This window comes from Salmo salar, chromosome ssa13 (genome assembly GCF_905237065.1).
Source record: "Salmo salar chromosome ssa13, Ssal_v3.1, whole genome shotgun sequence".
NCBI classification, from domain to species: Eukaryota; Metazoa; Chordata; class Actinopteri; order Salmoniformes; family Salmonidae; genus Salmo; species Salmo salar.
The window spans coordinates 80302958-80327059 of NC_059454.1; the positions used below are offsets into that span (position 1 = coordinate 80302958).

General features: G+C 42.5%; 1 protein-coding gene across 1 annotated transcript in view; it reads right to left on the minus strand.

The window, feature by feature from the left end:
- Positions 1–268: 268 nt before the first annotated feature.
- LOC106567935 (spectrin beta chain, non-erythrocytic 4-like) overlaps positions 269–24102 on the minus strand; it is a 29570-nt gene continuing 5736 nt past the window's right edge. Inside the window, exons 2-19 of the mRNA XM_014137849.2 lie at positions 17481–17744; positions 16615–16845; positions 16246–16335; positions 15703–15981; positions 15353–15483; positions 14923–15127; positions 14418–14663; positions 13923–14057; positions 13357–13598; positions 12478–12616; positions 11699–11783; positions 10583–10812; positions 7433–9009; positions 7168–7231; positions 6766–7013; positions 6280–6450; positions 6072–6114; positions 269–5711 (exon numbers count right to left, since the gene is read on the minus strand). Coding sequence (XP_013993324.2) covers positions 5382–5711; positions 6072–6114; positions 6280–6450; positions 6766–7013; positions 7168–7231; positions 7433–9009; positions 10583–10812; positions 11699–11783; positions 12478–12616; positions 13357–13598; positions 13923–14057; positions 14418–14663; positions 14923–15127; positions 15353–15483; positions 15703–15981; positions 16246–16335; positions 16615–16845; positions 17481–17744 — 4710 coding nt within the window. The 3' untranslated portion in view covers positions 269–5381. The remainder of the gene's footprint in view (positions 5712–6071; positions 6115–6279; positions 6451–6765; positions 7014–7167; positions 7232–7432; positions 9010–10582; positions 10813–11698; positions 11784–12477; positions 12617–13356; positions 13599–13922; positions 14058–14417; positions 14664–14922; positions 15128–15352; positions 15484–15702; positions 15982–16245; positions 16336–16614; positions 16846–17480; positions 17745–24102) is intronic.

A 24102-nucleotide genomic window follows, 5' to 3' on the forward strand; every position in this document is an offset into this window, starting at 1 on the left:
GAAGCACAAAGACCAACATAGACCTACTATAGCAGAGCATACGTCTCAGTAAATACTGATACAATATCATCATATAGAAGCCATATAGAATTGGTCTGCTCATATTACTGCAAATGGACCAATGATCAAAGCCAATAATTAGATTTGAGGTTAATACAACACAATACAGATGAAGTTCTTGCACATTGTGTCATAAAACATATGATTTTCATGTAAATGAGTGCCATTTAAGCAATAATAATAAGTAATAAAAATGACAGTGCCAAGATTAAGGGATGAACAGAGTTTATGAGACAATATGTTTCATATTTCAACAGACAGATATTGGCAGATGTTACTCCAGTCTATTTAATAAACAAATCAGAATTAAAATGTACATTCTTAAAATACTTACATTGAGTTGTGCAGACTTTGTGCAATACTGTATACATGTATATTTCTTATAGACCCTGCGTCACCACTAGCATTTTACACTGTGCAATGGGGCAGTGCTTTAGTGCAAAACAAAAGTTGCATGACATTTCTTCTTCCACCTCATCAATTATTCATGTTTCCACTTGCACCTCTTGAAAACTGCGAGTAGCACTGATGTGTTTCAGCCTTTCACTGATCTGCTATTAGAGGGCTGCAGAATACAGAGTAAAACATTTTATTTTGTACCAAGCAAAGATTTCAAGCTTAATGATCGGAAGCGTTATTAACTCTAAACAGAAACATTTTTTTTTTTTAAAGGCCCAGCCCTTCAGTTGACGTCCATCACTGACTTAATCCCTTAGGTTATCAGAGCTATGTGGTTCAGTTACTATCCCCAGATGGCTTTATGAATACTACAAGGTGTGGAAGACACTGTCTGCATTTTTCTTCTTACAAAAAATAAATCAAATGACTTAGTTAAATACAGGGAATACTTTAGTTGAAAGTGTATGCATAACTGTGTCATTATGCCTATATAAGTGTATCATCATGACACATGACATTTTGCTCCATGTGTTAAATGCACAAAGGCATTAAGAAGTGGAGATTGGAGCATGGAGCTCATAGCTGGTCATATGGATTAAGTCCATGAATTCTAATAAGTGTTTTCCTATGCAAATTGGTGATTATGTCATGAGGTATTATAATGACAGTTTGTATACCCCCTCAGAATCAAGATAATTGACCTTTATGAAAGCTTATCTCAAAAATTGTACTCTCTGGCAAGGTTTACTAATTTTCCCCCAAAAGTTGTTTAATTTGTTATTATACTGAGTTTAATCCCTTACACAGGAATCTCTTAACTTTCTCTAGTCAATCAATTAAATTGACTTTGATTTTTAAACACTGTGAATGGCTGCAACATCAGGAATTTCTTAATCTCCCACTACTATATAGAATGCATCATGTGTCTAGTGATCTGTGGAGGATGGTTGATGATGACTTTTAGAAAAAATCTTGGCTTAACACCTCTGTGTTAAGCATACACCAATGTTCATGTCAATTTTGCATCAGCAAGTAAGGAGGTTTACATAGAGAAAATGTCATAGCAGCAAGGTATAGGTATCATTAAGGTACACTGTGACACTGTATCTGAGACAAGAAAAACACAAAATCACAAAAACACTTTTCACCAGCAATGAGGTCAAGAGCTTTGTTTCTGTGGGTTTAGTAGGTTTTGTAGTATTTCTGTTTGTTTAGTAGGTACTGTAGTATCATTAACCTGTTTGTTTCATGAAGTGATGGGATTTCTCATTGTCTAACGTCAGATCGTGTCACTCCAACGCAACGCTCATCAGTGCAGGCGGAATCGATGTGCTAAGACAATGGGGATTTCTCTGATAAGAATGTAGATGGAGGAACCATAAATTGGAATGAATAGAATTAGAACCATATAATTATCATTCTAATTATATTGGAGGAACTATACATCATGTGCAAAGTAGAGCCTCTCTTTCTTTCCACAGAGGAGAATAAAAGAAACAGCTACTAATGTTTAACTAACCAATATGTATTGCAATGAAAGGCTCAATTCCAGAGGAGTAGGTTACACTAAAAACAATTGGCTATAGGCCTACAAATAAATTACAATTTTAGGTAGCATTAGTTTTTAAAGCCTGTAATATAGAATGGTGTGGTACCTATAATAACCACCTACAATAGACATTTTGTTGTTATACTGTAATTGACAGTTTCTCAACAGTTACTTGTCCACGTTGTAACAGAGGACATAACACATATATTGTGACATTTTCAAGTGTTACCAATAAGTTAACTGCGTCTAATCAACAAGCTGCAGTTAGACTCCTGACTGTTGAGTGGGTCATAACACTTTAATGCCAAAGTCAATAAGTGCCAGTATTTGCATCCTGAGTCAAATGGAACAGTCTGTATTCTGTCTTTTGTTAAATTAATTCATTTTCAAAATACTGGTTTCCATTGTTTTGGGGATAAGGCTTGATAAGGTTTTATTTTTTATATGTTTTATAAATTTGGTTATAACTAATACTACATTACACACAGACCAGTTTAAGCAGTCATTTTGATTTGGCAGGTCCATGATATGGGGCATTTGGGAATCGGATAAAACATATCTGTAAAGATTATAAAAGTGGCCCATTTGAAACTTGAAGTTCAGAGTGACATAAAAATAAACACAGTCGACCAAATGTCAAACTATGCTGGCTATTGAAGTTTATGAGTTGAACAGTACTAATCTTACATTTTCTTTGTGTTTATGAATGTTCTTATCAATATGTTTATAATTAATCATCCAATATGACCGAGGCTTAAGCAAAAAAAAAATTGTGGGATGTATGGTTGTATTTAGCTTTGAAGTCACAGCCCATGAGTCACAGCTAAAACGTGTGTAGCCTGGATACCAGACTGATCAGCTCCAGAGTTAACAAATAAACTACAGTAGCATTTAGTCTACCAAGTTCTTTGTTATCATTCAAGCCATTTAACCAGTTCAAGTAAATGGCCTGTAGACCTATCCCTCGCAACAGCACTGTTCTTATAATATTTCACTTGCCTGACTGGATTCAGCTACTAATAGAAAAAACTGTCTGTATCAAGTCCGTATGATCAATTCATTGAAATACACACATTTATATATACACAACAAATGTACCTGTCCAGCACTCTTTTCCCTTGTAAAGTGTAAAATGTAACTAGATATTGGTGTATATATCCTTTGAAAGATGACTCCTAATCTGCATATTTTTCATTTAAATGGAATAAACAGTAATATTGTAATTGACTGATGTGTTTTCCCCATTTAATTTGTGTGGAGTTAAGAGAAATGTTTTAATCTTAACCCACTTCAGTACATAGAACTCCGTTAATTAGAGTATAGAATTTATTGGTATACATTCAAAGATACACAAAAGTATGTGGACACTGGACACCCCTTGATAATTAGGGGATTCGGCTATTTCAGCAACACCTGTTGCTGAGAGGTGTATAAAATCCATCACACAGCTATGCAATCTCCATAGACAAACATTGGCAGTAGAATGGCACATACCGAAGAGCTCAGTGACTTTCAAGGTGGCACCATCATAGGATGCCACCTTTCCAACAAGTCAGTTTGTCTAATTTTTGCCCTGCTAGAGCTGCCCCGGTAAACCCGGACAACGCTGGACCAATTGTACGCCGCTCTATGGGACTCCCAATCACGGCCGGTTATGATACAGCCTGGAATCGAACCAGGGTCTATAGTGACGCCTCTAGCACTGAGATGCAGTGCCTTAGACAACTGCACCACTCAGGAGCCTTTGTCCACATACTTTTGGCCATGTAGCTTATGTACAATTTCATGACTAGATAAATCCCCTCTGACTGACTATCATTTTCTATTGGTTTCAACTCAGAGTGCAAGAAAACAGGGAGGGAGAAGTAGTTAATAATATATTCTGAGGTTCATCTAATATTGATGTAACTATTGTATTTTCACTAGTGCAACAATTACAATCCTTATGAAATATATTGCAGTAATATAATAAAAACAGCAATGAGGTTATACTGCTTCTTGTCTCAGATCAAATAGAATTCGAAAGAAGCATGAAGGATGTCTGACTTGGGCTTGTAATGTGGAGAACTTTCTCTGCTCTGTCGTTAAAACATATCTTCCTATCACCATACTTCATGTGGGGAGAGTTTAAGATCCCCGAAGAGAAGCCTTTAGAACGTTCTTCAGGATTCCAGAATTATACCATGATGTTAGCATTTTACACAGTACTTTCCTTTAGATTAAACTATTGCACAGCCAAATTCATTTCAGAACTGGTCAACTTCAAGACCATGAAGAACATTACTTTTCATTAAAGTAAAAGGTGCACTATACAATGTCATGCCATGGATGGTTAGATTTAATAAGTGAGATGTAGACACAGGCCTGGCACTACAAGTGGGTTAAGTTTGGCATTGCCTCCTCAAATAGACTCTTGGGGGTGATTGAGTTTTGCTTAAGTTGGCAACCCTAATTCACCTTTACTCCTGGCATGCCATGAGCCTGTGCACGATTAATCCAAAAGTTCAGAAGAGAAACACGTGTGTTGATCAGTTCCATTATTAACACACATAGGTAATACCAGCATTCCATCATGACAGCATGACTCAGATATAGAGATGAAGTGAGTTTGAAATGTCAATATGCTGAGTATACACAGATGTGTTGAAAGTGTTTAAGGTGCTGCTGACCTGCTGGAAACAAGCTGATGATGAATGTGACCAATCATATAATGAATAATAAGTAACTGTTTCTTGTCTCCTTTCCCTCTCTCTCAAACAAAGAGAAGAAATAAAAAAGTATATTGCTTCAGAAAAAAAGCTTTTTCAAAATATTGTGAGACATTTCATTCACCATTGCTTGGGTTTTTCTAGAGCATTACATAGTCAGTCATAGGTATATTTTATATACTATATATATATATATATATATATATATATATATATATATATATATATATATATATATATATATTTATATATACTGAGAGATGCTGTGAATCCAAGAGATAAATTATCAATGAGTTGTGACTGTGACGAATGCCTGTGACCACACGGTGGCGCTGGTTCATCTCCTCCATCCTCCAATTTACCAGCAAGGGCCAAAATGCAATACAAGCATTGATGTATTTTGCCTGGGATAGGGGCTGAACGATCAGTCTGTCACAGTTAACATTAGGTAGTCCAAGGACCCAAGCCTCAGGATGTCACAGGGAGAGAGAGAGACAGTGAGATATATATAGAGAGAGAGAGAGAGAAAGAGAGAGAAGATATGCACAAAAATGCACACACTCTCCCTCCGTCTCGCTTGCTCACCACCGTCTGGTGTCTTAGGGTAATGTTAGGATGGAGCGGGAAGATGGTTGGATGCAGTCCACTCCTCCACTTAGCGGGGATCATTTGCTCTTCCCTGACGTGCTGGAGCCCCCTGCCCCTCCCTCTGCCATCTCACCCCTCTCCGACGTGTCTGCCTTCTCGGAGCCCTCGCCTGTCTTCTCGGACCCCTCTCCCTTCTCAGACCTATCCTTTTCGGACCTCTCTTCCTCCTCCACCTCTCCTCCCATCTCAGATCTCTCTGACCTGGCATCTGCGTCACCCTCTGACTTCTCTTTCCTCTCTGAGCGGTCGGGATCTGTGGACGAGGTTGTGGGTTTGTCCCACTTGGCGATCTCCTCGTGTTCAGTTATACTGGTGGTGATGTTAGTGACCCAAGCCTTCAGGTCCTCCTGCAACAGTGCACCCAGAGACATGGGAATGTTAGGGTTTCTACAAAACCAAGAAGCAAGACTAGTAATTTAATCAATAAATCAATCAAAATAAGTTTCTTTTATAAAGCCCTTTCTACATCAGCAGAGTTCACAAAGTGCTTTACAGCTAACCGGTCTAAACCCCAAAGAGCAAGCAAAGCAGAAGAGAAAGCACAGTGGCCAGGAAAAACTCCCTAGAAGGAAGGAACCTACTGTAGGAAGAAACTTAGAGAGGAGTTCTGCACAGAGAGGTGGCATATCTAGCTCTCTAATGGGAGTAAATCATTGATGTTAAGACATTAGATGAAACATGTTCATTTTCATCACAGGCATTCTCACCTCATCCTTTGCATGGAAAATATAGTCATTGCCATCATTTTTCCTGTTGGAGAAGAAAGGAGAGAGTCATTGTTATGGAATTACCAAGAGTCTATTCTCTAGTCAGGGATTTTAAAGACACTCAAAAGTTTTGAGGTGAACAAAATAATGATATGCTATAATAAGGAGTAAGTTGGAGTAAAAAAATATCCTCTTCATCAAGCCATACTTGATAACGAAGACATTTTTCTTCTTCTTGTATCCCATGGTGCTATCACATATACAGACGCTCAGGTCGAGTGGGGTTTCTTCATTGTAAGGTGTGGTGATGCTCTTGGCGTCCTTGTAGAAAATGATCTCTCCTTTTGACAACACGCAATACAAGTTCACCCACGACTTACTGCAAAACAAGAACAGCTTATTGTGCAACATATGCGTGTTTCTCCTTTTTTCCAAAGTGAATTCATAGAGTATCAATATGTGTGTCATAGTATGGCAATAGAGTACTGTATATATCCTTTAGTGATCTACAGTAACCATTTAATTCTGTGGGGTGTGTGGTGGGGTGTTGTGTGGTGAAGTGTGTGGTGTGGTGTGGTGTGTGGTGGGGTGTGCACTGTGGTGTGCTATGTGTGTGGTGTGTATTAGGGTGGGTGTGGTGAAGTGTGTGGTGTGGTATGTGGTGTGTGTGACTGTGAGTCGGTGGATAGCCCACCTGCTGGGACTCTTTTGCTGGCCCTCAAAGTCGTGTTTGCGGTACAGGAAGCCTTCGTTATGGGCAGTGTGTGAGGGCGGCAAGAGTTGCGCCGGACTCTGGGCTGGAGCCGAGCGAGAGCGCCGCTTCTCCTCAGGCTCTTTGGGGCGGGGTCTCCTGCGGGGTTTGGGGCGGTCTCGGGCGCGCGGGCGCTCGTAGGTCACGGGTGCTGAGAGGCTGCTGGTGGGGCGGTACGTCTCCCCTCTGGCCTGGAACAGACAGGAGAGTGGTGTGTCATTCAGAAAGCCGGCCTGTGTGGCTTAACAAACTGTATCTTCACTATACAAAAACTAAATATAAAATGTGCACAAGATAAATGTATCAAAATAGGAAATACTGTTAAATCCATGTGAAATAACTTACTTGTGCTGCCTCTCTCTCCTGGGCCTGCTCCACAATCTCAGCCATTGTGGTGGCTCTCTTCTCTCTGCAATGAGACAGTTTCTGCCATGAGTCACCCAAACAGGGAATATAATCAATACTTTCCAAATCAAAGCTTTTGGACCACAGTGGACATTGCTGACAAGACACAACTGTTTTTGTAATGAGCATGTGAAATGAGTTGCCACAAAAACAGACAGCACAGGGAAGCACTGCTAAGGCTATGACCAGGCAGTCCTGGACTCACGTTGAGCGTTTGTCAGAGCCTTCCTTGGCTGACTCCATGTCGCTGGAGTCGTCCTGCCTCGGTGTCCTAGCCTTCCCACTGCCCTCCTGCTCGCTGGACGACTGCCTCTCCAGGCGTCGCCTATAGCGCTCCTGACGCACGATCATTGGCAGCTCGTTGAGCCGCGCCTGGATCTCCTGTTCGCTGGAGGTCTGGCGGCCCAGCTTGTACTCCCTCTCCCGCCGCAGGTGGTCCATCTGGGGGTCGGAGCGGCTGCCGCGGGGGTCCCTTTGAAGCCTGCCATGGAGGAGCTCCAGGCCGGACTCTGGCCCGATCATGTCTACCATGGGGATGTCCCCAAACTGTTCCCTCTGTGCCCTGCTGGCCTCCAGGAGGGGGTTGACAGCCTTGTGGATATGGTTGATCCTGGGCTGCATGCAGTCGGCTTTCAGATGCTGCCACGCATATGCCATTTTGGGGTCCATGACCCCACCACTTTGAGGCAGATAGCTAGAACTACCCATACCTCCACTACCTTGGATTTGCGCAAGGTACCCTGAACTACCCATACACCCACTACCTTGGTTTTGTGCAATGTAGCCTGAACTACCCATACCCCCACTACTTAGATTTTGTGCAAGGTAGCCTGAGCTACCCATACCACCACTATTTTGATTTTGCGCAAGGTAGCCTGAACTACCCATAATCCCACTACATTGGTTTTGCGCAAGGAAGCCTGAACTACCCATAACCCCACTACCTTGGTTTTGAGCCAGGTAGCCTGAACTACCCATACCACCACTGCTTTGATGGTTTTGAGCCAGGTAGCCTGAACTACCCATACTCCCACTACTAAGATTTTGTGCAAGGTAGCCTGAGCTACCCATACCACCACTGTGTTGATTTTGCGCAAGGTAGCCTGGACTAACTATACCCCCAATACTTTGATTTTGCGGCAGGTAGCCTGAACTACCCATACCCCCACTACTTTGATTTTGTGGTAGGTAGCCTGGACTACCCGTACCCCCACTACTTTGATTTTGCGGCAGGTAGCCTAGACTACCCATACCCCCACTGCTTTGATTTTGCGGCAGGTAACCTGGACTACCCATACCCCCACTACTTTGATTTTGAGGTAGGTAGCCTGGACTAACCATACCCCCACTGCTTTGATGGTTCAGTCCAAGGTAGCCAGAACTATCCACTGGTGGGAGGGCAGTCTGATGGTTCACTCCAAGGTAACTGGAGCTGCTGTCCACACCTCCTCCGGCCTGATGGTTTATCCCAGGGTAGTTAGAACTCTCCAACCCCCCGCTGCTGCTCTGATGGTCCAGTCCATGGTAACTGGAGCCATTCATGACAGGAGTGTAGCTGGCCATGGTAGAACCCAACCTCTGGGCTGCAGTGGAGGCAGAGGCAGCTATCCCCAGACTAGTCTGCTTGGGCCTGGGCTCAATATGCAGCTGGACCGTCTGCCTCAGCAGAGTTGAGGTAGCAAGGGGAAAGGTCGGAGTGAGGCAGGACGATGGGAACATCCTCCGACTGGAGAGTGGCGTTGGGGCAGGCTTGCTGCTCTGTTCTTCTCTCAGCTTCTCTGCCTGAAAGTCAAGATTGCAGTGAAGAGTAATGAAAAACGTAATAGCAAAACAATTAGCAGGTATAGAGTTGGCAAACTAGACTGGACAAACTGTACTTAAAATACCTTTCTTGTCTTGTAAACTATTAATCAAACGTCTGAACGAAACCCTTTGGCTAAGAAAGAAAACAAAATCCTAACAGATACAGTACAAGTCAAAAGTTTGGACACACCTACTGATTCAAGGGTTTTTCTTTATTTTTATTATTTTCTATATTGTAGAATAATAGTGAAGACATCAAAATTATGAAATAACACATATGGAATCATGTAGTAACCAAAAAAGTGTTAAACAAATCAAAATATATTTTATATTTGAGATTCTTCAAAGTAGCCACCCTTTGACTTGATGACAGCTTTGTACACTCTTAGTATTCTCTCAACCAGCTTCATGAGGTAGTCACCTGGAACGGATTTCAGCTAACAGGTGTGCCTTGTTAAAAGTTAATTTGTGGAATTTATTTCCTTCTTAATGCGTTTGACCCAATCAGTTGTTTTGTGACAAGGTAGGGGTTGTATACAGAAGATAGCCCTATTTGGTAAAAGCCCAAGTCCATATTATGGCAAGAACATCTCAAATAAGCAGAGAAACGAAAGTCCATCATTACTTTAAGACATGAAGGTCAGTCAATCTGGAAAATTTCAAGAACTTTGAAAGTTTCTTCAAGTGCAGTCGCAAAAACCATCAAGCGCTGTGATGAAACTGGCTCTCATGAGGACAGCCACAGGAAAAGAAGACACAGAGTTACCAGCCTCAGAAATTGCAGCCCAAATAAATGCTTCACAAAGTTCAAGTAACAGACACATCTCAACATCAACTGTTCAGAGGAGACTGTGTGAATCAGGCCTTCATGGTCGAATTGCTGCAAAGAAACCACTACTAAAGGACAGCAATAAGAAGAAGAGACTTGCTTGGGCCAAGAAACACAATCAATGGACATTAGATCGGTGGAAATCTGTCCTTTGGTCTGATGACTCCAAATTTGAGATTTTTTGGTTCCAACCACCCTGTCTTTGTGAGACGCAGAATAGGTGATCGGATGATATCCGCATGTGTAGTTCCCACCGTGAAGCAGCGAGGAGGATGAGTTGGACCAGAGAGTGAAGGAAAAGCCACCAACAAGTGCTCAGCATATGTGGGAACTCCTTCAAGGCTGTTGGAAAATAATTCCAGGTGAAGCTGGTTGAGAGAATAACAAGAGTGTGCAAAAATGTCATCAAGACAAAGGGTCGGAGTGAAGAATCTAAAATCTAAAATATATTTTGATTTTTTTAACACTTGTTTGGTTACTACATGATTCCATATGTGTTATTGCATAATTTTGATGTCTTCACTATTATTCTACAATGTAGAAAATTGTGAAAATAAAGAACAATGAGTAGGTGTGTCCAAACATTTGACTGGTACTGTATGTTAGACAACAGACAAAAGCAAAGACTTAAGTAAATCTGCTTTGTCACCAGACAGTGCCAACAATGACGAGCCAGTGGTACATTACAGTAGACTGTCTGTATCTATCTGAAGAAGAGCTTACGTTGGAGAGCTGTCTCAGTGAGCTGAAGCGCTCCTTCCAGGTGGCTGCAGCCTTACGGAAGGCCTCGTGGCGGAGGATGAGCTGCTCCACCTCGTCAGTCTGAGCCTGGGCCTCTCCTCCAGCACCCCCAGCCTCCCTGGAGTTGGAGCTGGAGTTGATTAGCGGCTCCTTGGCCTTCAGCCAGGCCTCCGCCTTCACCGTCTCCTGGGCATACTGGAACTGATCCTTCTCTGTAGAAAAGAAGAAGAGATGGGCATGCTCAATTCGATAGTTCTTATTATAACAAAGTCTTTTAACATTAACCAAAGCTCATATACTGTACACATTTATGCTGAATGGGCATGAATTTGTCTCCCACTGACATCAATGGAATGATTTACATGAAATTTACAGGTGGTTATCTCAACTCCAGTGCTAGGTCAGGGTTCCCCAACTGACGGCCCCGCAGGCCAGTGGTTCTATTTGGCTCCCCAAGTTTTCTGAGCAAAAAATTATAATAATTTATAAAATAATTTTATTTTATGGGGACATAAAAGACTGTAAAACAACAGGAAATCAGCTCCAAGTGATTTACATTTTGGATTTCTGTTCCCAAGTATTCCCACACATAATAGAGAGAGACGTGATCATATACAAATGTAAGCAAGGTTTGAAATTATGTTTTAGTCAAATAATATATCTGTTTGGGATTATTGTGACCAATTTGCAGTGCAAATATTCTTTGTAATTATGTTCCGCCCCCCCTTACGCTCAATAAAAAAATGGCTGTACTGTTTTGTAACGTGTCGTCTAGTCTAGTCACGTTGAAATGATTGTTGAAGCCCACACACAGACACACACACACACACACACACACACACACACACACACACACACACACACACACACACACACACACACACACACACACACACACACACACACACACACACACACACACACACACACACACACACAAATATTCATAGTGAAAGCCGTTCGCTGAGGCACGATCTAAAACCAGTACTTCTCTTGAGCACGAGCCCTTCCTTCCTTCCATAGAAAAAATTCTGCAGTGCTGCCTGAGAGCTCTTTGTGCTCCCTCCACAGTGCCTTACAGTGTAGTGAGTCACTCACTGCGCTGTAGCTTTTCCTGGTGTTTGTCCCATCTCTCAGAGAGATCCTTCTGCTTAGCCAGGAGTGTGTCCAACTTCTCCTTTATCTGTGGAGAGAGAGAGAGAGAGAGAGAGAGAGAGAGAGAGAGAGAGAGAGAGAGAGAGAGAGAGAGAGAGAGCGGGGTACATTCAAGATTACAAGAAATGTAACGTAATGACAATTTATCTAAATATTTGAAGTCAGTCTTGACAGAGAATTTTATTCATCATCATATGAGGTTAAGTGATACACCTCCTTACGCACATCATTGAAGACACACATACAATATCTATTGTACTTTTTTAGTTACAATAACACTGCATGATTGAAATGTGGTTTTGCTGCATAGTGTGTTGTGTACCCACTGGGCACAGATGTCAGTTCAATGTCTAGTATTGATTTACATTTGGTTGAGTTGTCAAATATTTCAACGTGAAATCAACAAAAGATGTCACGCCATTGGATTTAGGGTTAAAAGTTAGGTGACAAACATACGAAATGCCCTTATGTTGATGACTTTTTACAAATCCAATGAGTTTTCCATGTCATCACATACATTTTTGGGGTTGATATGATGTGGAAACAATGTTGATTCAACCAGTTTTTCTGCATACAGTGTGTTGTGTTGTATGTGAGGCTGTGTGGTTTTGCTGCATACAGAGTGTTGTGTTGTTTTGCTGCATACAGAGTGTTGTGTTGTATGTGAGGCTGTGTGGTTTTGGTGCATACATTGTGTTGTGTTGTGTGTGTGTGATGCTGACCTCCTCAGCTGCTGGGTTGCCTGCGGCCAACAGGATCTTTCCCAGCTCGACACACTGTTGTAGGGTCTTACTGCGGCCGTCCATCTTGGCTTTCAGCTCACCATGTTGTTTCATCATCACCTCCGCAGAGGACGAATCCCTGGCAGAAGCCACCCCATAGGACCAGGTCAGACAGGAGGGAAGCACACCATGCAAATGTCAGAAAAGAAGAGTCCAGTGAAGAGAGGGACCTATTACCATTATAACACTATATCGTTCCGGTTCGAACCATACTTTATTGTGCTGGCTTGGATATTTTATTTTCAAGTCGTCCTTTCCAGCATGGTTCTAGTAACTATATGGTGGATACATACTGTAAACATGCCAGCGAAGTACAGTCTGGCCCGGCTTAGTTCAGTAGTATGTAAAGTGTATGTGTGAAATGTTAGCCAAGTGCCTGGTTAGTGTACTGAGAAACTAGCTGTAGAAAGTAGAGTAAATGAGTGATGTGAACATCCTGTCATACATAAATTAAAAGAAGAATTAATACCATTACTACTTAATTACTGTAAACAAAAACTGAATGGCAGAATACATTCAGGTCAAGGTGGCTAAGCGTTTTATTTTGAAACTAGGCAGTAAAGAGAGCTTATTGCATAACTTGAATGGGACCATACACCCTACAGTATGTGCAAGCCAAGAAGGAATTAGCTCAACTAGGGGTGCATGATATGGTAACTAAAATAGAACATTACATATACATATACATTTCAGATAGTTATTTTTTTACCCGTAAATTAAGCAGAGCCTATTTCTCAAGTCAAGTATCAGAGGTATGAGATTAACGAAATGGCTGACAATTAGACTTCAGTTCAGGTAAGGAGACCTTCAATTACTTACCTGGGGTCGTCCCCTCCAATCTGTCCCATGATGCCTTCCATCCACATGAGATGCTCACGCACCACTGAGAAGAACTGGACCTTGTCTGTCACCGAGGTGACCTGCACGCGACTAGCCTCACAGGAAACCAGCAACTCCTTCCATGCTGACATCACTTCCTGTTCCTTGCTCATGATGGCCTCTGCCTTTTCCCCGGCGTAGATGGCCCTCAGCTGGGCCGCGTTCTCCTGCAGCTGCCTTACCTGGAGTACCACACAGGACATGCCTCTGTCATCTCAAATCATCATCTAATCATGGTTGGTCTTCAGTTTAGTTTACAGCCAAGTTAATCAGGTGTGCTAGCTAAGGTTGAGGCAAAAGTATGACTCGAGTCTGTGCACAATATCTTTCATCTTTGCTACTGTACGCATAATGGTATTCTGTTTACAGCTCCACTGTGTATCTTGGGGTTAACATCTGTAACATACTTATGTCCTCCAGGAGAATTACTTATTTGACTGATGGGTGTTAGAGGAGACCCAGAGAGCATTGATGTTCCTCAAGGTCATAGAAGAATTGACACTCACCTGTGAGACAAGCAGCTGGAGGGCGTGCTCAAACGAGCGCATGAGCCTCTGCAGCGTGGCTGGGTTGGCGATGCTGGCTTGGCACGCCCTCACCTCTGGTAGTTGCCTCATCTTCCCCGCAATCTGAACCAAGACCTACAGCACAGCACAGGACAGACAGCATCATCATCATCATAAGACCCTCAGAAATAGTACCTCACACATCAGGATAATGGCAAGACCACAGTGTCTACACTGTCTACGGTCTACCAGCACCTCCAAACATTACGCTGTCTGATGTTATCTAATATAAATCCAGCCGAGCCGTACTAGGGTTTATTTCACCATTGTACAGGCAGGTCAGGCCTCTCTGCCTAGCTCTGTTTCCCTCTGCCTACATTTATTTGGATTCAATTGGTTTCAATTAAACATTTTGGTTAAAGAGGACCTTGATGATGATTTGGGGGCCTATGTGCCCCGCCTAGAAAATAATCTTGTGGAAACACTGAGCTGTACCTCTTTACAGTCGGTGAAGAACTTGTGCAGCTGGTATGACGCTGTCAGCATCTGTCCTCGGGTTTCCATGAGCTCCAGTAGGTCGGCCCATGACTCGTTCAGTCCATCCTTCCACTCAGCGATGGTGGCCGCGTCCGTGTGGCCGCAGTCTATCATCTCGTTCACCATCTTATTCACCTGCTCCATCCTCTGTTGGCCTATGCTGTTTGTTTCTGAGCAGAACTTGGTGAATTTTTCTTGTAGCATCTGTGTGAGAGAGAGACCAAAATAAGTTATAGAGGGCATGTATCATATTTCACATTTCCATTTTTTTGACGTCATTTTTATTGCATTTTGTTTTGTCTCACTCAGTTCTGTGTTTATGGTGCACTTGAAAACTCAAATACTCACATAAAATGATGTTTATTGAATAAACACATGACAATGCCATTTGCCAGGGACTGATTGTGAACAACAATCATCAATTGATTGATTGATTGCCTGACTGATTGATTGACAGACTGACCGTGACATCTTCCAGGTCTTGGCCCAGCTCAGTGGAGCTGGCAACGGCCTCCCGCTCAGTGATCCACTTCTCTAACTCCTCCACCTCTCTGTTGAGCTGGTACATCCAGTACTGCTGCTCCAGCTTGGTCTTCCTGTGCTCCACCATGTCCTTCAGAGACACGTACAGACGGTCTATGTGGGACTGCTGCTTGGTGATCCCCTCACTGCCACAGAGAGAGGGGATATTGAGGGTGATGTTTACACAGTAGACAGTAAGAGAATTGATCATTCACTGACATTTTGTAGCCTATACAAACTGAGATCATTTTATTTGCTCCATGGTCTATGGTAAAAATCCGCTAATAAATTAGCCGTTGTTTGTGGGTATTGAAGGATGTGTTTAGATCTAGCCTGAGCCTGAGAGTGACTGTCAGTGTGTCTCCTCGTGCCTGTCTGGGTGTGCCAGTTCCAGCTGTCTCTGACACTGCTGGGAGAGCATGCCCACTGTCTCAGCGTAGTTCTCCACCATCGCCTCCAAGGCCAGGTGCTCCTTCAGCAGCTGCAGGGTGCTTGCTTCATCCTACACAAGAGGGACCTCATATTAGAGACCAAATCCTTGTTCACAGATACATACATTTTACAAACAAACCATCACCCAGAAGTAAATTGTTTGTAAAAGAAAGGCACAGCAGACAAATGATGGTAAAAGTCCTCCTGGAGCACTGTGCACTAACCAATGGGCCAGTCTCATGCCCACCCTGCCAGTTCAGTCACATGATCCCATGCCTGCCATACGTACCATGCCCTTCTCCTCGCTGATGAGGTGCAGTTTCTGGCCTGCCAGCCAGGACTCGACCTTGGCCGCCTCGCTGTAATACTGCTGGGCCTGCAGCACCACATCCAACATCACAGACCTCCTCTCCGCCTCTAGCCTCAGCACCTCCCAAAGCTGACGCACGTGCCCTGCCCCCTCGCGCACAAAGTCCACCTCGGGGGTCCGCAGAGAGGCGATGATCCCCGCCCGGTCCAACACCTCCTCAACGCGCGCCTGGCGACCCTGCAGATCCCTCTGCAGCGTCTGACGGACCAATAAGAGACAGGGGTCATTTTCAGCTGGAAGAAAACGCCTCCAAACAGAGTGAAATGGGGAGGTAGTATCTGGGAGGTACTATCGTTTTCCTTCACCAGAAATGTGTGGCGGTGTTCCCTACTGAACACAACCATGGTTTAGTGTTGTGGGGACTGTAGTTAGGTCTGAGCTGAGCAGGGCTAGTGATTGAGTTGATACTGTGCTGTGAGGAGATAGTGTAGTGTGCTTGTATAGAGATAATCTGTCTCTCACCTGGTTGATCTTTACATGCTGCTGAACACTCTGCAGGTTGTTGCCGTAATCCTTAGAGGAAGCCAGAGGAAGCCGCTCCTGGATCCACAGCTATAACATCAGCAAATTGTCATCAGTGACTGTCTGTACATACCTATCTCATTGATAGGAGAGCCTGGTGGTTTAATTGATCAAGGATGGGAGACATATTAAACCTTTGGCCATATAACATAAGAAACATTTAGAAAAACATATTAGAGACCTTATGAGGCTATAGGATAGAAACAAACTGAATATATGGATAGATTAAGTTATGCCAGGAAGAGAGGGATAGATAGAGTAAGAAAGGCTGGAGGCACCATGGAGTAATAAAGTGTGTCAGTCACTCACTATCTCTTCCTCCAGGTCCTGGGCGACCTGATGCATCTCCTTGGAGGCCAGCAGGATGCGACGTCTCTCCTTCAGGGGCTCGATGAGGCGCACGATGCGGGTCTCCACCACAGCTGGCTGCTCGCCCCCTTCTCCCTCCCCGCCTTTCACCAGGCTGCCTCGCTGGGGGAGGCACACCCCCTGGAGGGACCCTAGTTCCCCTACGTCCTTGTACAAGTCCCCCATCTGAGACTGAGGAAGGCCAGCCCGAGGGAAGGAAAGGTCATGTTAGAGCTAGATGATGAGAGACTGATTCCCCAAACACACAGCACATGGGCTTGAACAGCACTTTCAGCTATTTTCTTATGTGTGTGTTGTGTTTCAACGTTACGTAATGGGTTAGACGGCTTTAAGAACAAAGCATACGGTGCATTCTTTAATGTCAACCAGCCTAGTGGCTGGTGGGCGGGAACTTGGCACAGAAAAATCACAACAACGGCTTCTATAGCATTAACAGACAGTAGAATGGATTGTAAAGATTACATAAACTCATTGAAAATGTAGTTGAAATGTGTTGTGTTACACTCTTAAATGTAGTCTCCATGTTCTGATATAAGTTGTCCAAAGCACAAAGTCTTTGTCACAAAATAACTGCCTTAAAACAAAAAACATAAAGAACAACCTATAACAGTAAACAGACACCACAGTAGGTTGGTGGCACCTTAATTGGGGAGGACGGGCTCGTGGTAATGACTGGAGCGGAGTCGGTGGAATGGTATCAAATACATCAAACACATGGTTTCAATGTCTTTGATGCCATTCCATTTGCTGTGTTCCGGACATTATTATGAGCCGTTCTCCCCTCAGCAGCCTCCACAGATAGACACCTGGAATTTATGCAGCTGCTCATTGAAGGTGGGCAGATGGTGAGCCTGCTCCAGCTGTGGGGGCTGTTTCTCCAGGCCAGAGAGCTGGTGGTCCAGGTCTGAGTAGCTCTTCACCACCGGCTCTGGCTTGTTGTTCTCAAACAGAGCTCGGGCCTTGGCCTTGGTGGTGCTCTCCAGGTCCGTCCAGCACTCCCTGATCTCCTCCAGCTTCTGCTGCACCACCGAACGCAGCTCCGGCTTCTCATCGATCAGCTCCTGCCCCTCCTGAAGGCACATAGAGGAGAGAGATAGAACGGTGGTTACATACAGTATCTGCACTACCAAAGTTATTTTCTTAGTTTTAATTTATCCTAACTACTGTCATTTACATGGCCAACAATTCATTTCACTGTTCGTATGGTTAAATATAAGCTGAGATAGTTCAGTTGATATGCCGTTTTTATCATATACCATTGTCATAATGGTAAAGGCACCCTGCTGGTACTGTGTTAAAATCAAACTCAGATGTTAAATAAAGTAATGAACTGTCGGATTTCTCAACTGAGAGATTTCATGCTTCTCTCCAACATGTACACTAGTATAATGTCAGCTTTCCCTTGGAGGGATGTTACTCACTGGCTGTGCTGATTGTTGCTCGTTTAGTACAGTATGCTGAAAATCTCTCAGATATAGGCTACAATCTCCATACAGTACTACTCTTTGGTGCATAATGCCAGAAAATATGAAATGAATAAACCCAAGCCTAATATGACCAGATCTGGCTAACAAAGCATAGTGTGAAATGTGCAGGATGACTGCAGCAGATTGAAGCATAGACAACGTTTCATGTCTCTCTATTGCTGTCTATGCGTAGGTGGATTGATCTTCCGTAATGTCATACTTATGTTCATCATGGCCATTTAAATATGCTTGGTTGTAGGGCAAGCTTTTCAATCAGGTTGATTTTAGGTTGATTTTACATGAATTCCATGAAAATCATCCTGTGTCTGCACACAAGTCTACAGTGTCTCAATAAAAGGCTATGGATCCCAGTCATCCAAAGCATAATCTTTTGAAGTCACCACAGAAAAGCACAGCACGGTCTCTGTTTAAAGTAGTGCTGAGCAATTCATGTTTTTTGAGGTCGGTTCAGTTTCGGTTCGATTACTAAAAAACAATCACGGTTTTCGCTTTCGCTTTCAATTATGTGGGTTGAATGCTGTAACACATAAATAAAACAATCAAAGTCCCATGGTGGTAGTGACTGCCCATTACTGCTTATCACTTATTAACCATCATTTATTCACATTACTTTAATAAAATATTTCAGTTGCTGTGTATATTACATTTGTTTATTTGATTACTTTATTATTTCATTCCAAGTCATCCCATTTCTATAGAACTGCTGCCTATGCTGTCTGACAAAATCACTATTTTGTAGTTCTTCAAAGTAAAAAGGCATACTTTTATGACTGCTGAATGCTAACTATCAATCACTTAGATCATGTATTTTCAGGTGAGATCGTGAAGCAACAGCTGCTCTCTATATCCCCTCACTATCCTGCATTCTTCTCTCTTCAGTAGCAGGCCTAAAAGAAACAGACTGGACAAGTATATGTGCAATGGATTATGGTCATTGTAGTTAATAACCCATTTTATGCACTAAACTATGTAGAATATTGGAAACTACAACTCCCTACTACATCACACAGTTCAGGCTGGATATGAGTTATCTCTAGAGAAACTGCAACGTGCACATTGAGCTCACACAAAAAATTGAACTAAATGGAATTCAAATAATTTAACCGACGTCGGTCAATTAGTTGTTTAGAATCAGAGAAATAACCGATCAGCACTAGTTTAAAGGTCATGACCCTAACTGAAAGGTTGTTTAGGAAAAAAAGAAGACAAATACCTTTTGATTGAACAACCGATGTTACTTCTGGTCAAAAACACCAAGACAACCCCAAATGTCACATCTTTTGTTCAAACTCTGGGCTATAACAAATGTGTGGTTAATTTATCATCTTTGTCCCTGAACCTAAGTCAACACATGAGCAAGGCCACGATGGCTCTAGAAATGCCAAAAGGTGTTTTTATTTGGACAGCGGAAGCTAGAAGTTAAATTTTGCTCTTTGCGCCAGCATTTTAGATTTGAGATCAAATGTTTAGTATGAAGCAACAGTAAAGAATGCCACCTTTTATTTGAGGGTATTTCCATACATACACTATATATACAAAAGTATGTGGACACCCCTTCAATTATTATTTCAGCCACACCCACTGCTGATAGGTGTATAAAATCGAGCACACAGCCAGCCCTCAATCGCCATAGATAAACTTTGGCAGTAGAATGGCCTTAATGAAGCGCTCAGTGACTTTCAACGTGGCACGATCATAGGACGCCACGTTTCCAACAAGTCAGTTCGTCAAATTTCTTCCCTGCTAGAGCTGCCCTGGCCAACTGTAAGTGCTGTTATTGTGAAGTGGAAATGTCTAGTCTCGGTGCAACAACAGCTCAGCCGTGAAGTGGTAGGCCACACAAGCTCACAGAACGGGACCGCCGAGAGATGAAGCACGTGGAACGTAAAAATCATCTGTCCTCGGTTGCAACACTGACAACTGAGTTCCAAACTGCCTCTGGAAGCAACATCAGCACAAGAATGGTTTGTCGGGAGCTTCATGGAATGGCCGCACACAAGCCTAAGATCACCATGCGCAACGCCAAGCATCGGCTGGAGTGGTGTAAAGCTCGCCACCATTGGACTCTGGTGCAGTGGAAACGCTGTCTCTGGAATGATGAATCATTTTTTTCATGGTTCGGGCTAGGCCCCTTAGTTCCAGTGAAGGGAAATCTTAATGCTACAGCATACAATGACATTCTAAACGATACTGTGCTTCCAACTTTGTGGCAACAGTTTGGGGAAGGCCCTTTCCTGTGTCAGCACGACAATTCCCCTGTGCACAAAGCGAGGTCCATACAGAAATGGTTTGTCAGTGTGAAAGAACTTGACTGGCCTGCATAGAGCCCTGACCTCAACCCCATCAAACACCTTTGGGATAAATTGGAATGCCGACTGCGAGCCAGGCCTAATCGCCCAACATCAGTGCCCGACCTCACTAACGCTCTTGTGGCTGAATGGAAGCATGTCCCCGCAACAATGTTCCAACATCTAGTGGAAAGCCTTCACAGAAGAGTGGAGGCTGTTATAGCAGCAAAGGGGGGACCGACTCCAAATTAATGCCCATGATTTTGGAATGAGATGTTCGACAAACAGGCGTCCACATACCTTTGGTCATGTAGTGTATCTGTTTTACTGTTTAGACACTTTATGTATCTAGTCTCCCCATTTGAAGTTGCCATAAGTATTTGGACAAATTCACTTATAGTGTATTACATTTAGTTAGTTTTAGTTTTGTATTTGGTCCCATATTCCTAGCACGCAATGACTACAAAGCTTGTGACACTGCAAACCTTTTGGATACATTTACAGATGGTTTTGGTTGTGTTTTGGATTATGTTGTACCCAATAGAACTGAATGGTAAATAATGTATTGTGTCATTTTGGAGTCACTTTTATTGTAAACAAGAATATAACATATTTCTTAATACTTCTAATGCGGATGAAAACGTGATTACGGAAAATCATGAATGAATTTGGAATAATGATGAGTGAGAAAGTTACAGATGCGCAAAGATCATGCCCCCAAAACATGTCCCTCTCACCATTACCAATAAGGGGAGTGTTTAGCATTTTTTGGGGGGTTTGATATTTATGCCTCTGTAACATTCTCACTCATCATTATTATCTGTAACTGTTTTAAAGTCACAATTGGCCTCAGTGAAATCCCTGAGCGGTTTCCTTCTGCTCCGGCAACTGAATTAGGAAGGACGCACATATCTTTGTAGTGACTGGGTGTACTTCACTATGCTCAAAGGGATATTCAATGTCTGCTTCTTCATAAAAAAAATTATATACCAATAGGTGCCCTTCTTTGTGAGGTATTGGAAAACCTCCCTCGTCTTTGTGGTTGAATCTGTGTTTGAAATTCACTTCTCGACTGAGGGACCTTACAGATAATTGTATGTGTGGGTCACAGAGATGTTAGTGTTTAAAATCATGTTAAAAACTATTATTGCACACAGAGTGAGTCCAACTTATTATGTGACTTGTTAAGCACATATTTACTCCTGAACTTAAGGCTTGCCATAACAAAGGGGTTGAATACTTACTTATTGACTCAAGATATTTCAGCTTTTCATTTTTATTCATTTCTAAACATTTCTAAAAACATAATTCCAGTTGGACATTACTGGGTATTGTGTGTAGGCCAGTGACAAAACATCTCAATTTAATATATTTTAAATTCAGGCTGTAACACAACAAAATGTGGAAAAAGTCAAGGGGCGTGAAAACTCTCTGAAGGCACTGTAACTTCAAATGGGGGGATTAGATACATAAAGTGCTTTAATTTCTAAATGGTATAACAGAGATATATATGAAAATACCCTCAAATAAATAAGGGGTGGCATTCTGTACTGTCGCCTCATATAAAACACTTGATTTTAAATCCACAATGGTGGTATAGATCCATATTAAACATCTTAGCTTCACTGTCCAAATAAATACGTAGGGGAGTCTAGATGTAGAGAGCGAGAGATCAAAGCTTGTGGCGTTTTCCTTCTCTCTCTGTGTGTGTGTGTGTGTGTGTGTGTGTGTGTGTATGTATGTATGTATGTATGTATGTATGTATGTATGTATGTATGTATGTATGTATGTATGTATGTGTGTGTGTGTGTGTGTGTGTGTGTGTGTGTGTTTTGATGGAGCTCTCTCTGTGGCTCCACTCCAAGTCTCCTGAAATAGAATCCGCATGCAAAGTCTCCTCCCATGCTCCGACTGAGAGGAACAGGAGGTGTTTCCTATGACAAGTGTTCATATCAGACGTTTCCTCGTCATCTCTATCAAGGACCACTGAATGTCAGTCAGCCATAAGGAAGCAAAGGGAAAATGTGCAGTGAAACTGACATAAAATCCTGTATTGTACACACGTAGCAAACCTTCAAAACCGAAAGTCTAATAGAGACCTGCCTAGTGCAATGTTTGTTTTCAAGACAACCCCGTTTGAAGAAAAGCTTGGATCAAATTGGTCCTTTGTTCTAAAATACCCGACTAAATGATAATAACTGGTGTTGCTATCTATTGTACTATGCAGGGAAATGCATAGTAACCCAGAATACAACATATTTCATCCTGTAAATCTTGGTCTCTCTCTCTCTCGTATCTCCTTTCCTGTATAGCTCTCTCCTATAGGTTTCTCAGAGCGAGCTGGGCCTATCCTGTGGCTTTCATAATGCAGTGCTGCATTTCTCCTCTTGGCACAGTCTCTCTGCTTAACTGCTGCTAGCGCTCTCTCCCTCTCTCTTTTTCTCTCTCTCTCTCCCTCGCTCTCTCTCCCTCTCTCTTTTTCTCTGCCTCTCTCTCCTCCTCTCATAATGCAGAGCAGGCAGAAAGCAGGCTAGGTCTCTTTCTCTCCCCTCTCCCTCGTCTTCACTGACACACAGGGAGAGAGAAGGAAGAAGAGACATCAGTGTGAGGGGAGGAGAGGAAATGGAGAGATGAGAAGGACAGAAAGAAAGAAAAAGGAGGAGAGGGAGATATGAGAGGAGAGTGAGGAAGAGCAAAGGAGAGGGGGATGTCAGGGCAATACATTAGACATGGGACCAATACATTCCTACAGTACATACACACCTATGTAAATACACTATGCATCTTGACAAGCACACTGACAAGCACATATTCACCTCCAACATCATTGGCACGATTGATAAAGATTAGCAAAAAATAATGTATAAAACAAATAACACAAATACTAAGCAATATTGTATGCTAAAAAAATATATATATATATTATTTTACACTAATACAATTGCTCATATAAAGACATTTTCTTTAATAAGTAATACTTTTGTTCTCAAAAAGAGAGGTGTCAAAATGATTGGCCACCCTAAACATTATTATAAATGAAATCAAACAAAATTAAATCTGCATTAACTTAAGACATTGAATTGTGGCCTTACATGGCTTCCTGTTTCACTTAAATCAATTTAAGAAGTGTAAACCAACTGGAACAGACATAAACTTCCTTGATGCATGTGTATCTTGTCCCCATGCACAGTATGGAAGATGGCTCTGGAGGCAAAGAAAAATCCAAGGGCCAAAGTTGGAGAATTGCAATACTTGGTCCCATCTCGGGGTCACCAAATCTCTTAATTTACAATTCGACGCCACCTCCATGCCAATATGCTCTTTGTAAGGGTTGGCAGAATTTTTTATTTTATTAAGAGTGACCAACAAATGTAAACACTGGGAGTTTGCTAAACAGCATTGACACTTGGATTGGAAACCGGTGCTATGGTCATATTAGGTGAATGTAGAGGTTTTAGCCACACAGTGGTGGCAGGTATGTATCAAACGAAGGATGCATATGCAGAAAACATCATACCTACTGTAAAATATGGTGGTGGATCTTTGATGTATGGGCCTGCTGGTCCTGGAGCCCTTGTTAAGGTCAACGGCATAATTAACTTGACCAAGTACATAGTAACCAGGACATTTTAGCCAAAAACCTTGTTGCCTCT